Genomic DNA, 13,595 nt, shown 5'->3' with positions numbered 1-13,595 from the left:
ATAGAGGAGGGAGGTCCAGGAAGTGACAGAATTAATTGGTGCTGACGAGGGCCTGGCTGCAGGCTCTGAGGTGGCACCAAATGGGGAGAAGCAGCCCTTCATTAGGGTGTTCAGCCTTTCTTCCCACAGGTGCTCAGCTTGAAGGGGTGATGGGCATGACTGAGCTTGCTCTGAGGACAGCACTAGTTGTCGGATGGAATGATCGACTTCAGTTATTAGCTTTCCTGAAATTTTGATTAGCTGTTAGTGCCTCTGTTGTGCTTTCATGCATTTAAATATTATTATGTTGTTCAGTTTCATAGCACAGTAATTCTGTGCAGGAGATGCTGAAATGAATAGCTCTGAGCTAGTGAGTGCTACTAGGAGATTGGAGATGCGGGAACAGTCATTCCCTTTATCAATGGTCAATTAAATAAAAACCTTTTGATCTCTGGTGTCTCCTCCTTATCTTCCCAGAGATGACTGATGATGAAGTGGTCAGTGCAGGCACTGGAGTTCCAGTCAGACTCACTTGCTGCCGGGGTTGGGAACACAGGGTTTTGGGAAGCAGTCCCACAAATTATAAATGCTTGCCTCTTCCAGAGGAGCAGGACCAAAGCGGCTCTTCTGTGCATTCCCTAGCCAGGGTGGAACTGTAACACAGCAGTGCTGAGGACCTTGGGAGATACTGCCAAGTTTGTGTTTCTCAAACCTTACACAGATTGCTACAGGGTACCGTATGGCTGTTCCTTGTGCTGTACAGAAGGGGTCAACCCCTGTTTCCTACTCCTCCTCTTGCAGAGAGGCCAGGTGAGATGAGCTGAGGAAAGCCGAACTGGGAAACCTTCAAAACTGAATTTAACATGCCATTTAAACATTAGGTTCACAATAAGCATATTTGTGTTCTTACTGCACTTCATCATTGTGTCAATAAAGATATGTCTCTGCAGAGTGCTGCCTTTCACTTGCATTTAACTTCTGCTGAGTTGCCTTCTCTAGACACATATCTATGACACACGGTAGGTGAGCATTGCACCATTTCCTCTCTCAGGGTGGAGGTGGGAGGCCATCCTGTGAAATAGTCAGGTACAAGGTACATCGTTAAGTAAAGGATATTAAACATTAACATATAGGGATATTAAGCTTGCATGTAAGTTTCCTTGATCTGTGGTCTGGTAGCATAATGAAACAATGCTTTTTAATGGCTTTAAAATACTCATATATTTTTGTTGGAGTTTTTTTTTCGTTTTATTCTGTTGCTCTTGTATGACGATAATTTGCCAGGGAACATAAGTGATTTAGAAGCCAGAGTTGCACAGTAACAATCCTTATGGCAGATAGCTTGTCTAGGGGAAAAATGTCAGGCATCCACCCTTAATCAAATGGAGATTTTTCTAGGGTTTCACGATAAGACTTGTGCGGGACTAGCAAAAGGATTAATCTTTACTGTACTAATCACACCTGGTAGTGAACTGATGCAAACTGAATGTAGAAAGCAAGGAAGCATGCCAAGTTGAATGTCTTACACTTTGGTATTTCTTACAGAAGAAACCTGGCCAATCTTAATTGGCCACAGGTATTTGTAGCCATTTAGCAAACCTATGTGTTTTGTCTTAGGACCTGAACTTCTGAATGGGAGAGTATCTGTAAAACTTATCTGACACTTCTGGCCAATAGTTTTAAACTTCCCAACTAAGTGCCTCATAAAGGGTTAAATCCTAAAGCTAATTCAGTCTCCAAGTTTACCCTGTAAGGCTCATAATCTGAGAGAAGGAACTTCTCTTTCTCTTTAATGCTTGGACTGACTTGATGTGACTTTATGGGTACAAAAGAACTGCCTTGTACTGTTCCACGCACTCCTCCACAAAGTCAACTTACGTTTTTGCTCCACCAGTTCCCTTTTTGGACCAAACCCAGGTAAGGTTAGAGAGACATGAGATTTTTTTTTTTTTCGTGGTGTTCTTTCCTGCAGGAAAATGAGGGGGGAATTGATGGTGTAGGACTCCCCCTGTACTGGGATGTACTGGGCTGCTGTGGCTTGCAGAATGTTGTACCTCTCTGTATTTCCGAGCGCGCAGCTTCTCTGAAACTGTACGTATGCTGATGCTGACTCCAAAGTCTGCAAGAGCCTGCTGTTTCTTTTCAAGAGCTGAAAGCAAGGTTCTTCGTTTCTATTTCCCTGGAAAACCAGTGAGAGTTGGCTGCTCCCCAGCACGTACTGAGGTAGAAGGAATTTCCTTGCACTTGTGGAAATCTCACTTCATAACGCTGCTTATTGTTTCTTTCTTGGTGTTCTAAGTGCCAGGGATGTGTCAGTAAGCTGCTCTTTCCTCACCAGAAAGCTTTTCATGCAGTATGGTGGCAAGGTGGGAGAAAAGGGGTAAGAGCTCTTCTTTTAAACTGGCTATAACAAAGACAAAAGGAATTGCCTAATGGGGTTGGTAAGTGCTAGAGAAATGAACAAAGAAACTTAAACAACAGAACAACAGTAAACTGCCCTGGGGGAAATACTGAGGGGAATCCATCTGATTTCTTCTCTCTGGTTATACAGTTTTCAGCTGTGAGTGGCTGAGGGAGACAAAATCATGAACCCTGAAATCGGTGGAATCAGAACTCACTAAATTCTTCAAACTGCTTTTTAAACCAGGGTTGGCGGCCCCTTTAATTTGGGAAGGGAGGTACCATCATTTTCAGGAAGATTTAAGTAATGAATCTGGAAATTAGGGTAAGGAATTCAGCTCTGCCTTGTTTTTGTGCTCTGGTTTCAAAGCTGACACAGGCTTAAATGTATCATGGTATTTTGCTTGGTTTCTGTTTTTCAAGCCTTAAGAATGTAAGGTAGTTAAAATTCTCAGCTTTTTTTCAGTAACCATGAGGGCTGTATTAAAGAAATGGAATTCAAACCATCCTACTCCAGTAAAGCAAAAATGTTTTCATAGTGAAACTGTGATCTGGCATCACAAACTGCAGGGGAGATATTCCAGCCCCACTTTGAGTTGCCTGCTAGAGGTAGGAAGGACTGGGAGAAGTTTGGATGAAAGAGGGAGTATGGCGGTCTGATGTACTGTGGCTGTCATCTGTTTCAGGTAAAGTAGGAATAGTGTAATTCTCTGTAAGTTGTTGACATTTGCAATAAAATTAAGAATATAGACTGAGAAAAGGTTTTATTTCAGGGGGGTGTTGTTTGGGGTTTTTTTTGTTGGGGGAAAAGTCATGTGGATGGTGTCAAGGGAAGCACCTGTTAAAGGCAGTAGAGACTGCTTGACCAATGTGCTTAAAATGTCTGTTAAACTTTTTCCCATTCGTTACCTCCTCTTCCCTCTCTTGCCCCCAAGAGGCTCTATCAAAGCCATCAAAAGCAGTGATGTTCCTGTTATAAGACTCATTGTAGCATCTCCACAGCAGCAGTAACACGTGAGAGAAAGGCACAATGAACAATGAGCAGTTGCTTCATCTTTTTTTTTTTTTTTTTTTTTCTCCCCTCCATTTTCTGCAAAGAATGAATCTCCTTGCTCCTGCCCCCACCTCTTCCTGGACACTGTGGATTACCTGTTTCTTTTTAGCCAGATGGGCAAAGGAAGCAGGATGAGAAGGGAATATTTATAGCTTACCTCCTGTTTATGTTCCTTTCCTAGCAGATGTGATGAAGCTCTGTACTAATGCTGGAAGAAGAGAAAATTCAGACAGGAAGGAGAAGTGTGGCAAATGAAGACCATTTGCTAATGTGTAGGTCGTACAAAGTGCTTCCAAATGCAAAGATGAACACTTCCCACATCTTACTGGCACTGCCTTTTTTGTGTCCGTCTCCTCAGCCTGATTTTAAAAGAAAAAAAGAAAAACAAAACCAAAGAGGAATAGAATAGCACTGCAGTTCAGACAGGTTCATGTTTGCTTGACCTTCACCCACAGAAACATTGCCCTATGGAGGCAGCAGGTGCGAAATGTTCTTTTCAGGGCAAAATCTGACCTCTCAAGTGGGTTGTGAGCAAGGGTGTACTGGCAAAGAGAGAAAGAAATGAGTTCAAGCCAGTGATGCTTAATCAGGCAAGTGCTCAGGTCCTGGGAGTCAAAGTGTATGGTTTAAAAAGGCAGCAGTTTGGACTTGTTGGAAACTGGGGAGAAAATTGTGCTCGGGTGTGGGGCTCCTCTGCCTTCGCTGCAGGCATGTTGCAGGAGCATGGCTCCCAGGTACAAGGGCCTTCCCTGCCATGCTCCCCTCTCTGGTCAAATGTTTGGGGGTTTTGCATGCCAGCGTGCTGCAGGGCAGCAAAGTGGTGTGGTATGAGTGCTACCCTTGCAAGAGCAAATGCTGTTTTATTGCGTACCAGGCTCTCAAACAGAAGCATGGTGTGTGCCTTGAAGGAAACACTTCACATAATATTAACTATGCGAATGTATCCAGAGACTGTAGCGAAAAGTTGGAGAAGGTCTTCCATACAGGGTTACTGATCTGTTGAACAAATCCCTGGTAGAGTTCGGCTCAATTTCAGAGGAAGATTGAGAATTTTTTTTTTTTTTTTTTTTTTTTAAAGGATGATCCTGGAAGTGGGCCAGGGTGTCCAGATGTCTCAAACGGAGGTGGTGAAGAAGGAAGTGAGAGATGCAGGCAGAGATCTCCGATGCCAGATTAGCCCATTTTTATCTCTTTGGAGGTTTCTGAGGAAGCCAGGGAGGATGCTGAAGAAGGCATCTGAAATTAGCTGGGCTGTGTCTGGGTGCTGGCAGCAGCAGGATCCGTCTTTGCTGGTATTGTGGGCATAAGGGCCGCCATCATGTCTTCTCCCTGACTCCTTGCTGTCCTCAGGCCCACATGAGGGACTGCTGTAGGCGTCCTTCATGCTGGAAGACTGAAAAGGTTCTGTCTGTGCTCGGAGCCCTGCATTGGTTCATATGTGAAGGACTTTATTTGCAAACTTTGCTTTAATAGTTGCTGTATTGGGTGCCTAGGGACTGAGGGGTCTCTGAGGAGAGGCTGGGGCCACCTCAGACTGGTTCTGGCCGGTGCCGGGCAGGTTCTGGCTAGGTCCTGGCAGGGCACAGCCCAGCCCAGCCCCTCAGCCCTGCTGGTGGTGCCTTGGAGAATCTGAGGTAAGAAGGGGGAAAGATGCTGGAAAAAGGGGAGGAATGAGGAAAAAAGTGTGAGGAACTGCAAGCATGGAGGTGGGAGAAGGAGGAGAGGTGCTCCAGGTGCCTACCCAGAGGCTCCCCTGCTGCCTCTGTTCCAGCATGGGGTATTCATGGGCTGTGGCATGGATGTTTCTAGAAGGAACCTCCATTCTTCTGCACCCCTCAAGGTGGGGGAAGGAGTTGGCAATGAAGGGGTCAGTTGGATCCTGCAAAAAGGGGTGGGGTGAAGGTGTGTTAACTTCTGTCTGTATCTTGCTGTTGTCTACTTCAATTGGCAGTAAATCAACTTTCCTCTAATCAAGTCTGTTATGCCAGTGAGGGTGATCGGTGAGACATCTCCATGCCTTTATCCTGACCCATGAGCTTTTTCATCTTGCATCTTCCCATACTGTTGAGGAGAGGAGCGAGAGAGCAGCTGGCTGGACAGCTGGCCATAGTCAATCCACCACAGTTATATGTACTTAAATCCAGTAGGAGCTTGTGTACTGGTGCAAAAATATTAGTTGTTTTGATAAATTACACATCATGGAGCTTGGACAGCAGATTTCTGGCCAGGACACTGTTTTGCTCTGCGTCTTTTCTGCTTTGCAAATACAGCTGGTGTGAGGGGGAAGCAAAAATTGGAGGACAAAAGGGGACCCAATAACTTATGATGAAAGTACTGTTTCAGAGAGATCAAAATGTAACAGACTGAGTACAGGAGCAGAAGTAGTTGGAGCCCTGAAGTGAGGGAAAGATTGATAAATGGAGCTCTTCAGCACTTTTGAGGTGGATGGTTTGGGTTACTGTGATTGCTCAGGGAAGCTCACAGCAATTTTTGTCACTGAGATGCTGGCCAGGAGTTTTTAGGATAACCAGTGTTAGAGCCAGGAAAGACATTCAATTTTTCACACTGTGAAAGTTGGGATAGAAAGGAAAATAGCTGTTGCTTGTTGGAAAAGGTGAGCTGCTTCATGTGTGACTTAAAGCAGTCTCGTTTAAAGGAGGAGGCCCTTCAGAAATTGTAAGATAGATGTTGCAGCTGGCACTTGCAAATGTATCTGTTAAAGATTTCACTCATGGTGGGAAATTTTTACATGGAGAATGCTCTGTTTTTCACAAAAGCTCTGCAGCTTTTGCTGCACTGGTACTCCAGGTAATGAGTTAGCAGCATGTTTTATGTGTGTTTTAGATTAAGATATTCACCTTTTCCATGCTTGGGGTGTTTTTTTTCTGGACAACTTCTTTTCTGATTTTAATTAGGGTTTGGAGACTTGGTACCCAAAAGTTTTTACCATTCTATCATTGATAATTACATAAAGTGCAGAACATGAGCTCTACCAGATTGCTCCCTCTTTTCCCATCAGAGAGCACTGGCTGGTAGCCGAAAGGCTGTTTCTTACAGTAGGGCTTTGATTAACTTTGTCACCCATGTAGAACAGAGATAGCTATATTAGGACCTACAGAGATGCTGTTACTGTTACCTTTGGATTGTCCAATATAGACCTTGACAAGGCTGGAGGAACTGTTTTAGACAAAGGACTGGGATTTTTTTTTTTTCTCTTGCTCTTTTAATCATTCTGGGAGTGAAGCTGCTGCATAACGCCAAGCCTCTTAACATGCATCTTACTGCAGATAAGATGGGAAACGAAGGATCAGATGGATGTGAAAAGTGAATTCCTGCATATATTCTCTTGAGACCCAGAAAGTTACTCTGATGCTTAAAGTTTTTGATTTCAGTGGTTTGGTTTTGGTGCTTTTCACACTCCAAATATCGCTTATTTTGGAAGTCGTGGACAAGTCTGTCTCAACTGAAACCTGGATGAAGTTATTCCACATTTGCTGATGAAGTGGTGAGCTGTTGACTGTCTGCAGGCAAACAACCATGAGATCTGGTCAGCAAAGCTTGAGATAAGTTCTTCTCCTCTGTCTCACACTGCTTCAGTCCTGAGCTTCAGCCTGCTGGCACATATCTACATAAAGCTGTTGAATTGCAGACGTTGGATAAAGGGTTCAGATGTCTGTCTCCATCTCAATTTTAAAACAACAGCCGCCCTTCAGGAATAAAAATGATTGATGATTTCTTAAGCTCTCGCTAACCTTGGATGGCAGAAGATGGCATTTAGGTCTCTGCTGACTTTTAGTGCATTTGTTCCTTTCTTCTTTTGCCAACTAGTAGAGACTGTTTTCTTAGATAAGAAATTTCTAACAGCAGCATGTATCACAAGGCGCAGTTCAGAACTGCAAGTTTGACAGATACGTAAAGTTTAACCAGTGTCTATTCCTGTAAAATGTAATGGCAGCTTACTGCTGTGGGGTTAATGAAATAGTTGGTTCAGACCTGAATCAGGGTGAAAGAATTGTCAAAGAGGTTGAATCTGGGGACACCTTAGCTTTTTGATGAGTCACCTAATGTGCCCTGTTTTTCAACCCATTTTACCTTTTCCCCTGTTCTTGCCTGTGTTGTATGAGGGCAGGAGACTTCTGGAGTTATCTTATACCTGTGAAATACTCATGGCCTTAAGGTAAAGTCTTTTGCAGATGCTAGCTGATAATATCTTTCAGTTATATAGCCATTTTGCAATGGGATAACTCTGGGTTTAGTGGGTTTTAGGATTTTCTGAAAACTGCTACTAGATTTTTGGGCTGCCGTGCGAATCTGGTAGAAAGGCAGTCACTTGATGTGCAATATTTAAAAAATAAATGATTAATGCCATGTAAAAGGGAAGAGTAAAGCAGTGAAATGCACCTATCTGAAAGTGCCAGTTCTGCCATTGGATCGGGTAAAATAAGTATATAAACAGTGCTTTGTGGTATTGCTCTCTGACAGAAGGTTTTGTGTCTCACTGTGTAAATTCTGCCCACTTACTATTGTATCTGGTCTGATGCTATTTTTAGAAGGATTAAAATTGAAGTTGCTGCTTTCAAATAGGAAAAGGTCTTTTTTTTTAAACTTCCTATAAAGGCTTCCCCTCCTTAGGTAAAATTTGGTTCTGAAAACTGGCTTACGTGTGGTGCGGCTCCTGATCATTGAAGCTTCTGACTTGTTTCATAATATAAGTGATGCCAAGACAGCAGAACCTGATTTGTCAAGGATGTGAGTTTGTATCTGTGTTTTGCTTGGGTGTTTTTGAGTTTAAAACCTGTTTTTCTTCAGGTGGAGGGGGGGCACTTTCTGGTTGCTCAGCAGTAGCACATGGGTGTTTGTCAGTCCGGAAGACTTGCTATTTTTCAAATGTAAATATGCAAATTTGCTCTTTGGTTCCCAACACATAGGGTTGTGTGTTGTTTTTTGTTTTTGTTTTTTTTTTTTAAAACATTACTTTTGTCAAAACACACAGCTTCTTCCCACTGAAGTTCAGTTACAGTGGTTTAATGCCTGGTTCTCTTTTCCTGTTAGCTGCCTATTTGACTTGACTGTGGGAAGCTGAAAATGCAGTTGCAAGGAAGAAAACTTGAAAATGACTTGACTGATTTTCATTGTCAAGACTGAGAAAAATGGAGTGTAAATACAGCACAAATGAGTGTGAATTACCAGATCTGTCAGTGCACTGACCACCTGGGCCATAGGTCCTGCTTTCAAGAAAGACTACTGTAGTTGAAACTGTCCTCGATTTGCATAGCCCACTTCAGAAGAAAAGTGAAGTTAGCAGATAAAGCTATTTTAAGTAGATTATTGAAGGCAACCTCACCAAATATGGAGGTCTGGACAATTTGGCAGAGAAATAATCAACAGCCTCGATTTTGTTTGCAAACTTCCATTAGAAATTTACTTAAAAAAACAAGCCTTACCTGTGAGATACCTTTATAGAAATGCAGGTTTGACAGCTGTGTTTTAGAAATCAACAAACAAAAAAAATCCCAGACCATAGGAATGCCCATATTGGACTGCAACTGTTGAAAAATCTGAGTGCTAATCACTGAAATATATACCACTGTAGACAGATGAGAGCTGGTGTTGTGCCTTATTTTTTAAATTTGGGCTTTTTTGTGCCAGAATTGTAATTTCAGTGCTCGGGGGGAGGGTTAGTATATAACTGGACTAGTATGTAACTAACTGTAGCCAGACTTTAAATCAGTCTGATTCTAGATTTTCTTGAACAAATTAGTCCTTTGCCAAGGTTGCAGAACATATAAACCATTCATGCACTTTCTTCTTATTGGGTTTTTTTTTTAAATAGCTTAGTATCACAGTTTTTGGTTTTTTATTTTGAACTGTTCTTCTATGAACAGGCACGTTTACTACTTGTATCATAGAGTTTGGCTTCCATCACTCTGCAAGGACAGGAAAAAAAAAGTGTCAGCACAGGAAACGACCTAAGAGAATGAATGTCTTAATCCACAACTCCTTAACCCTCTCCCACTGTTAGGCTAAAACTTTTTTTAACCTTTAAAGACTGATGCTTTCATGTGATTTCTACTTTCCATGCCTGTGTAGTAATCTAAATTGATTTCTTAAAACTGATTAACTCCATGTGCCTTTAAAAATAGATTTTACATTAAGGAAGGAAAAAAAAAATCACAGCTGTTCTGTTATACAGTCTCACTTTAAACTACGTGCGTTGAGAGTGAGGTGTGTAGAGGTGAACTTGGCTGAGGGGGGGAACCCTACTGGGTGGCAGATGGTAAGAGAAGAGGCTGTTCTTGACAGGCGCTCCTGGTTTGTGGTTACCCCTGCGGCGGATGGGAGGAAATGCCTAGTGCAGGCATTGGGGTAGGTGATGGGGGGGGGGGACGGACGGACGACGGGACACAGGAGGTGGTACTGGGGTGTGATTCTGCCAGACGAGCGGCACTGAACATTTGTCCTTTTTGCTGTGCTTGTCTTCCCTAGGTGCATCAGAGGCTTTCTCCTTGGCAGAGTGTGAGAGTGGTCTATTGCAGTACGGTAGTGCCCTCTGATGGTGAGTATTGACACGGAGAAACTCTTGGCTCACTTTGGAATTCACTAACTTAAATCAGGTTCTCTGACCCCTTTTGTGGTTGAGGCTTTTTTGGCTAGGAGGTAATGCAGTTTTGAACTAAGGAAGTGACAGAGAACAAAGTCAGTCAAGAATAACTAAAGACGTGGTCAACTTTTCTAATAATTGTCCTTACAAAACTGGACAGGCTTTCTAAAGAAAGATGTAATTGCGTGCAACTGTCCAAATTTTTTTGCCAGGCTTTTTCCTGATGTAGCCGTGAGGTCTGTGTGATGCCTACCTTTCAGGGTACTGTGTTCCCTGTTAACTTTATTTACGTAACAGAAGTGCAGTTCATACCAGCTACTTGCTCAAACGGTTGAAAGCACTGTTTGCTGCAGTGAATAAGCTGTGAAGCCAAGGCAATTTTGTTCCTTAATTTAAGTTCTGGGACAGCTCAGACATTAAGCTTTTTTGAAAAGGTTGTCATAAAGCAAAAGAATGCACTGGTGGAACTTTCAAAATCTCAGTATGCTAGAATGCAAAGAGGAAGCAAGCAGCTTTGAGATCACTGCCTGCTTAACATCTACGTGCTGTGCGCAAAGACTAGAGCACTTATGCTGACTGACACAAGTGGTTAGTGGATCCTCTCCTCGTTAAGGTTTGTTAATAAAGCCTGAAAGCTAATAAAGTAAAAGGTTCTGGCACAATTGCTTCCCTGCCAGGATAGTGAGTGTGTGCAAACACAAAGAGAACATGATTGCTGTGGAGAACTCGAAACAAAAACCTGAAGGCTTGAATAGGTAGAAGAGTAGAGGACACACGTAAGGTTGAGAGGATGGTGTAAGTGCGTAGCTACTTGCCTGATTCGATTTTTATCTCTCCTCATACTGTGCTTGAATATTTCTCTCGTTATTTCTTCCAATAACTTCACCTTTACCAGTAGTAAATGTACAACACTGACTTCTTTGGTCACACCTTTTTTTTTTTTTTTTTTTTTACTGTACTTTGTTTTGGCCTAAGGTATTGCTTAAGGTGTTCTAATGCAAGAACAGAAATCTTTAGAAAATACTAATGACTAGTGTTACTGGTGCACATATGGTTGAGTCAAAACTTTGTGGTGCTTGGATGGAATTCATACCTCAAAGCAACCTCACACTTAATATAGCATGTAAAGCTTTTAAAATCTTCCATGGTCTTATTTAGCAGCATCCCTGGCCGGGTTGTAGGTGTCTGTAAAGTGAAATACACTTCTATACAATTGTTTTCTTTTACTTGTCCTATGTATTTAAATACTGGCTTAAAATTTAATCAGTGAAGATGAGCCAAAATGTTAGTTCTATAACTAGTGAAATGCTAAAATGTGTTGCCCACTTAGTAGCTTGTAGTTGCCCTCATGCAGGCAATCCATGGGGCTGTCAGAGCAGACGAGAGCAAGGCAGACAGCCATATCTCAGTGTTGTGTTAATAACTTTTACTGGAGCTGTCTGTTGCTGTCTGTTAGGTTTGTGTTATTGATATGTCCTTTGGATTTTTTCTTTTTTTTTTTTTTTTTTTTTTTTAATTGCCTCTGAGCTCTTCCCTTGCTAATGCAGTAAAAATCTGACCAGACATTACTTGTGTGGAAGGTGATGAGAAGATCAAACTGGAATTATGGACTTTCCTCACTGGTGAATTAGGCTAGAAAATTACTTTTACAAGCTTTTTGTAAGAAAACATAAACCAGCTGTAATTCCAGACTTACTGAGCCGGTCTTCCGAAGGGAAATAATTTGGTCTTTTAACACTTCACCTAAGCTGGAAATCCTTGAGAAAGGTTTTGTGTGTGCTATCAATGCTGATGACTCTTAGTGCAGCCTGACCTATTGCCTTTATCACTGGTCTCCATCTGGTCTGTGGAGGGTTAAAATGCAGCAGGGCTGGTGCTGGTAGGCACTTCCTCCAAAGCTGGGAGTTGTGGAGCTTCGGTTGTTGTGTTGTACCAATGGGGATACATGGAAAAGTGTTGGTGTAAATATTGCTATCTCTTCTGCTCAACGATAAACTGTTTTACTGCCTGTATGATCAAGGTAGCATTTTAAATAAAGAATGTTTTTCATGTCTTGTGGTTATGTAAGCAGTACAAAAGTTAATGTTGTATATGCTGCTCGCAGAACTAATGAATTCAATACTTAAGTGGCTATTTTAAGCTTCTAAACATGTTGATCATTCCTTTTGAGCCTTCTATCATAAGTGTGGGTAATGCTAATCTATTTTTTAGCAGTCTCTTGTTCAAATACTTGAGTGAAAGAATGCAGAAATCTGATAGCTGGTGTCATAATAGCTGCGGATAAGGGGCATGAAATTCTGTTTAACTGTCCAAAAAAATTGGCAGTTTGCTTTATTTTTTTTCAGTAAATATCTAACTGTTGTCTCTGAGTTTTAATCTTTGAAACACTAAAGCTACTGAAGTCCTGTCAGGTGTCTGAGTCTTGAGAATAGGCATTTATAAGCTTCCGAATACTGGGGCCTCTTGGGATGCTTTAGTCATTTTTAGATGTCCGTACTTGGTTGCTTCCACCTAGTCTTTAAAGATGACATGAGGACCTCTGTCAGCACTGGATAGCAATCCCCTGGCAGAGGGGAAAAAACCTCTGTGTATGCTTGATTCAATTTATGAAGGCATGTGACAGTCAACTCACCAGCCTGAGAGAACTCTTCTGGCTTTGTAAAAGTGTACATCCTTTCTCAACATACATAAGCTTCCCTTTTAAGAATGGCATGTTGCCCCAAGACTTGTCCTAATATGCAAATGATCCTGTGATTTAAATAGGTTCATCATCTGGCAGCAAACCAATGAAAAGGGAGGTATAAAGGCTGTTGGTGGCAAAACTTTCTGAACAGTGGCATGCTGAGAAATAGTTCCCTTCAGTAGTTAAAATTACGTTATTTGTTTCTATTTCTAACTTGCATAGGCTACTTTAATGAACTAGTTTTGATGGTAGCTCCTTAAATTGACTTGGCATGTCAATACATGAGTTAGATGAGTTTAAGTAGACAGTGTGGTTCATGTAGTTGGCCAAAGCTACAACAGGTGGGAACACTAAGCCAGATGCAGTGTGGGTGGGTGCGACTGCACAATCCTTGAGACATGGCAAATGCTCTGTGCAATAAAGAAGACCTTACGTTTTTACATAAGAAAAATACGTAGCAATCCAAAGTGAATCATTTTTAGGTGTGTTGCTATATCTTAGCAACTACTGCACTTGGGGGAAATTTTGACTGTTTGTGACTCAATAGATGGCTTAGGGAATATGAACTTTTAACTTCTCTTTTCTATGTATGGATATCCTGAAGCACACAGAGTGGGCTGTCCTTCTGGCAGTAAAATAATAACTAGCTTACAGTTCATACAGGTTACTACCATAAATTTTAGAAAGGTGTGCTGAAATCCTTAGGAATGCTCTTCAAAAAGCTCCTGACACCACTAAAGAAATGGAAAATGTTGTTTTATCTACACCTAAGAAGTAATGTCTATCTTCTGAAGTACAAAGTGTATTGATCCCATCAATTTTGGATGAAATGACCTTGAAGCTTAAACTCAGAGTGCTGTTCCTACAGCCTCATACTC

At 41.9% G+C, this 13,595-nt stretch overlaps 1 protein-coding gene across 3 annotated transcripts in view; it reads left to right on the top strand.

Moving 5' to 3' along the window:
- The window catches only part of MCU (mitochondrial calcium uniporter), a 96,195-nt gene that overhangs the window by 71,383 nt on the left and 11,217 nt on the right, over positions 1–13,595 (top strand). For 2 of the 3 annotated variants that reach the window (XM_041127090.1, XM_030029631.1), the window contains exon 2: positions 9,920–9,989. In XM_041127090.1, coding sequence (XP_040983024.1) covers positions 9,920–9,989 — 70 coding nt within the window. Of the gene's footprint in view, positions 1–9,770; positions 9,800–9,919; positions 9,990–13,595 lie in introns of those variants that run through there. The other variant, XM_041127091.1, reaches the window with a different exon arrangement.

Source organism: Aquila chrysaetos, chromosome 11, assembly GCF_900496995.4.
Source record: "Aquila chrysaetos chrysaetos chromosome 11, bAquChr1.4, whole genome shotgun sequence".
NCBI classification, from domain to species: Eukaryota; Metazoa; Chordata; class Aves; order Accipitriformes; family Accipitridae; genus Aquila; species Aquila chrysaetos.
This window is presented reverse-complemented; position numbering and strand designations above follow the sequence as displayed.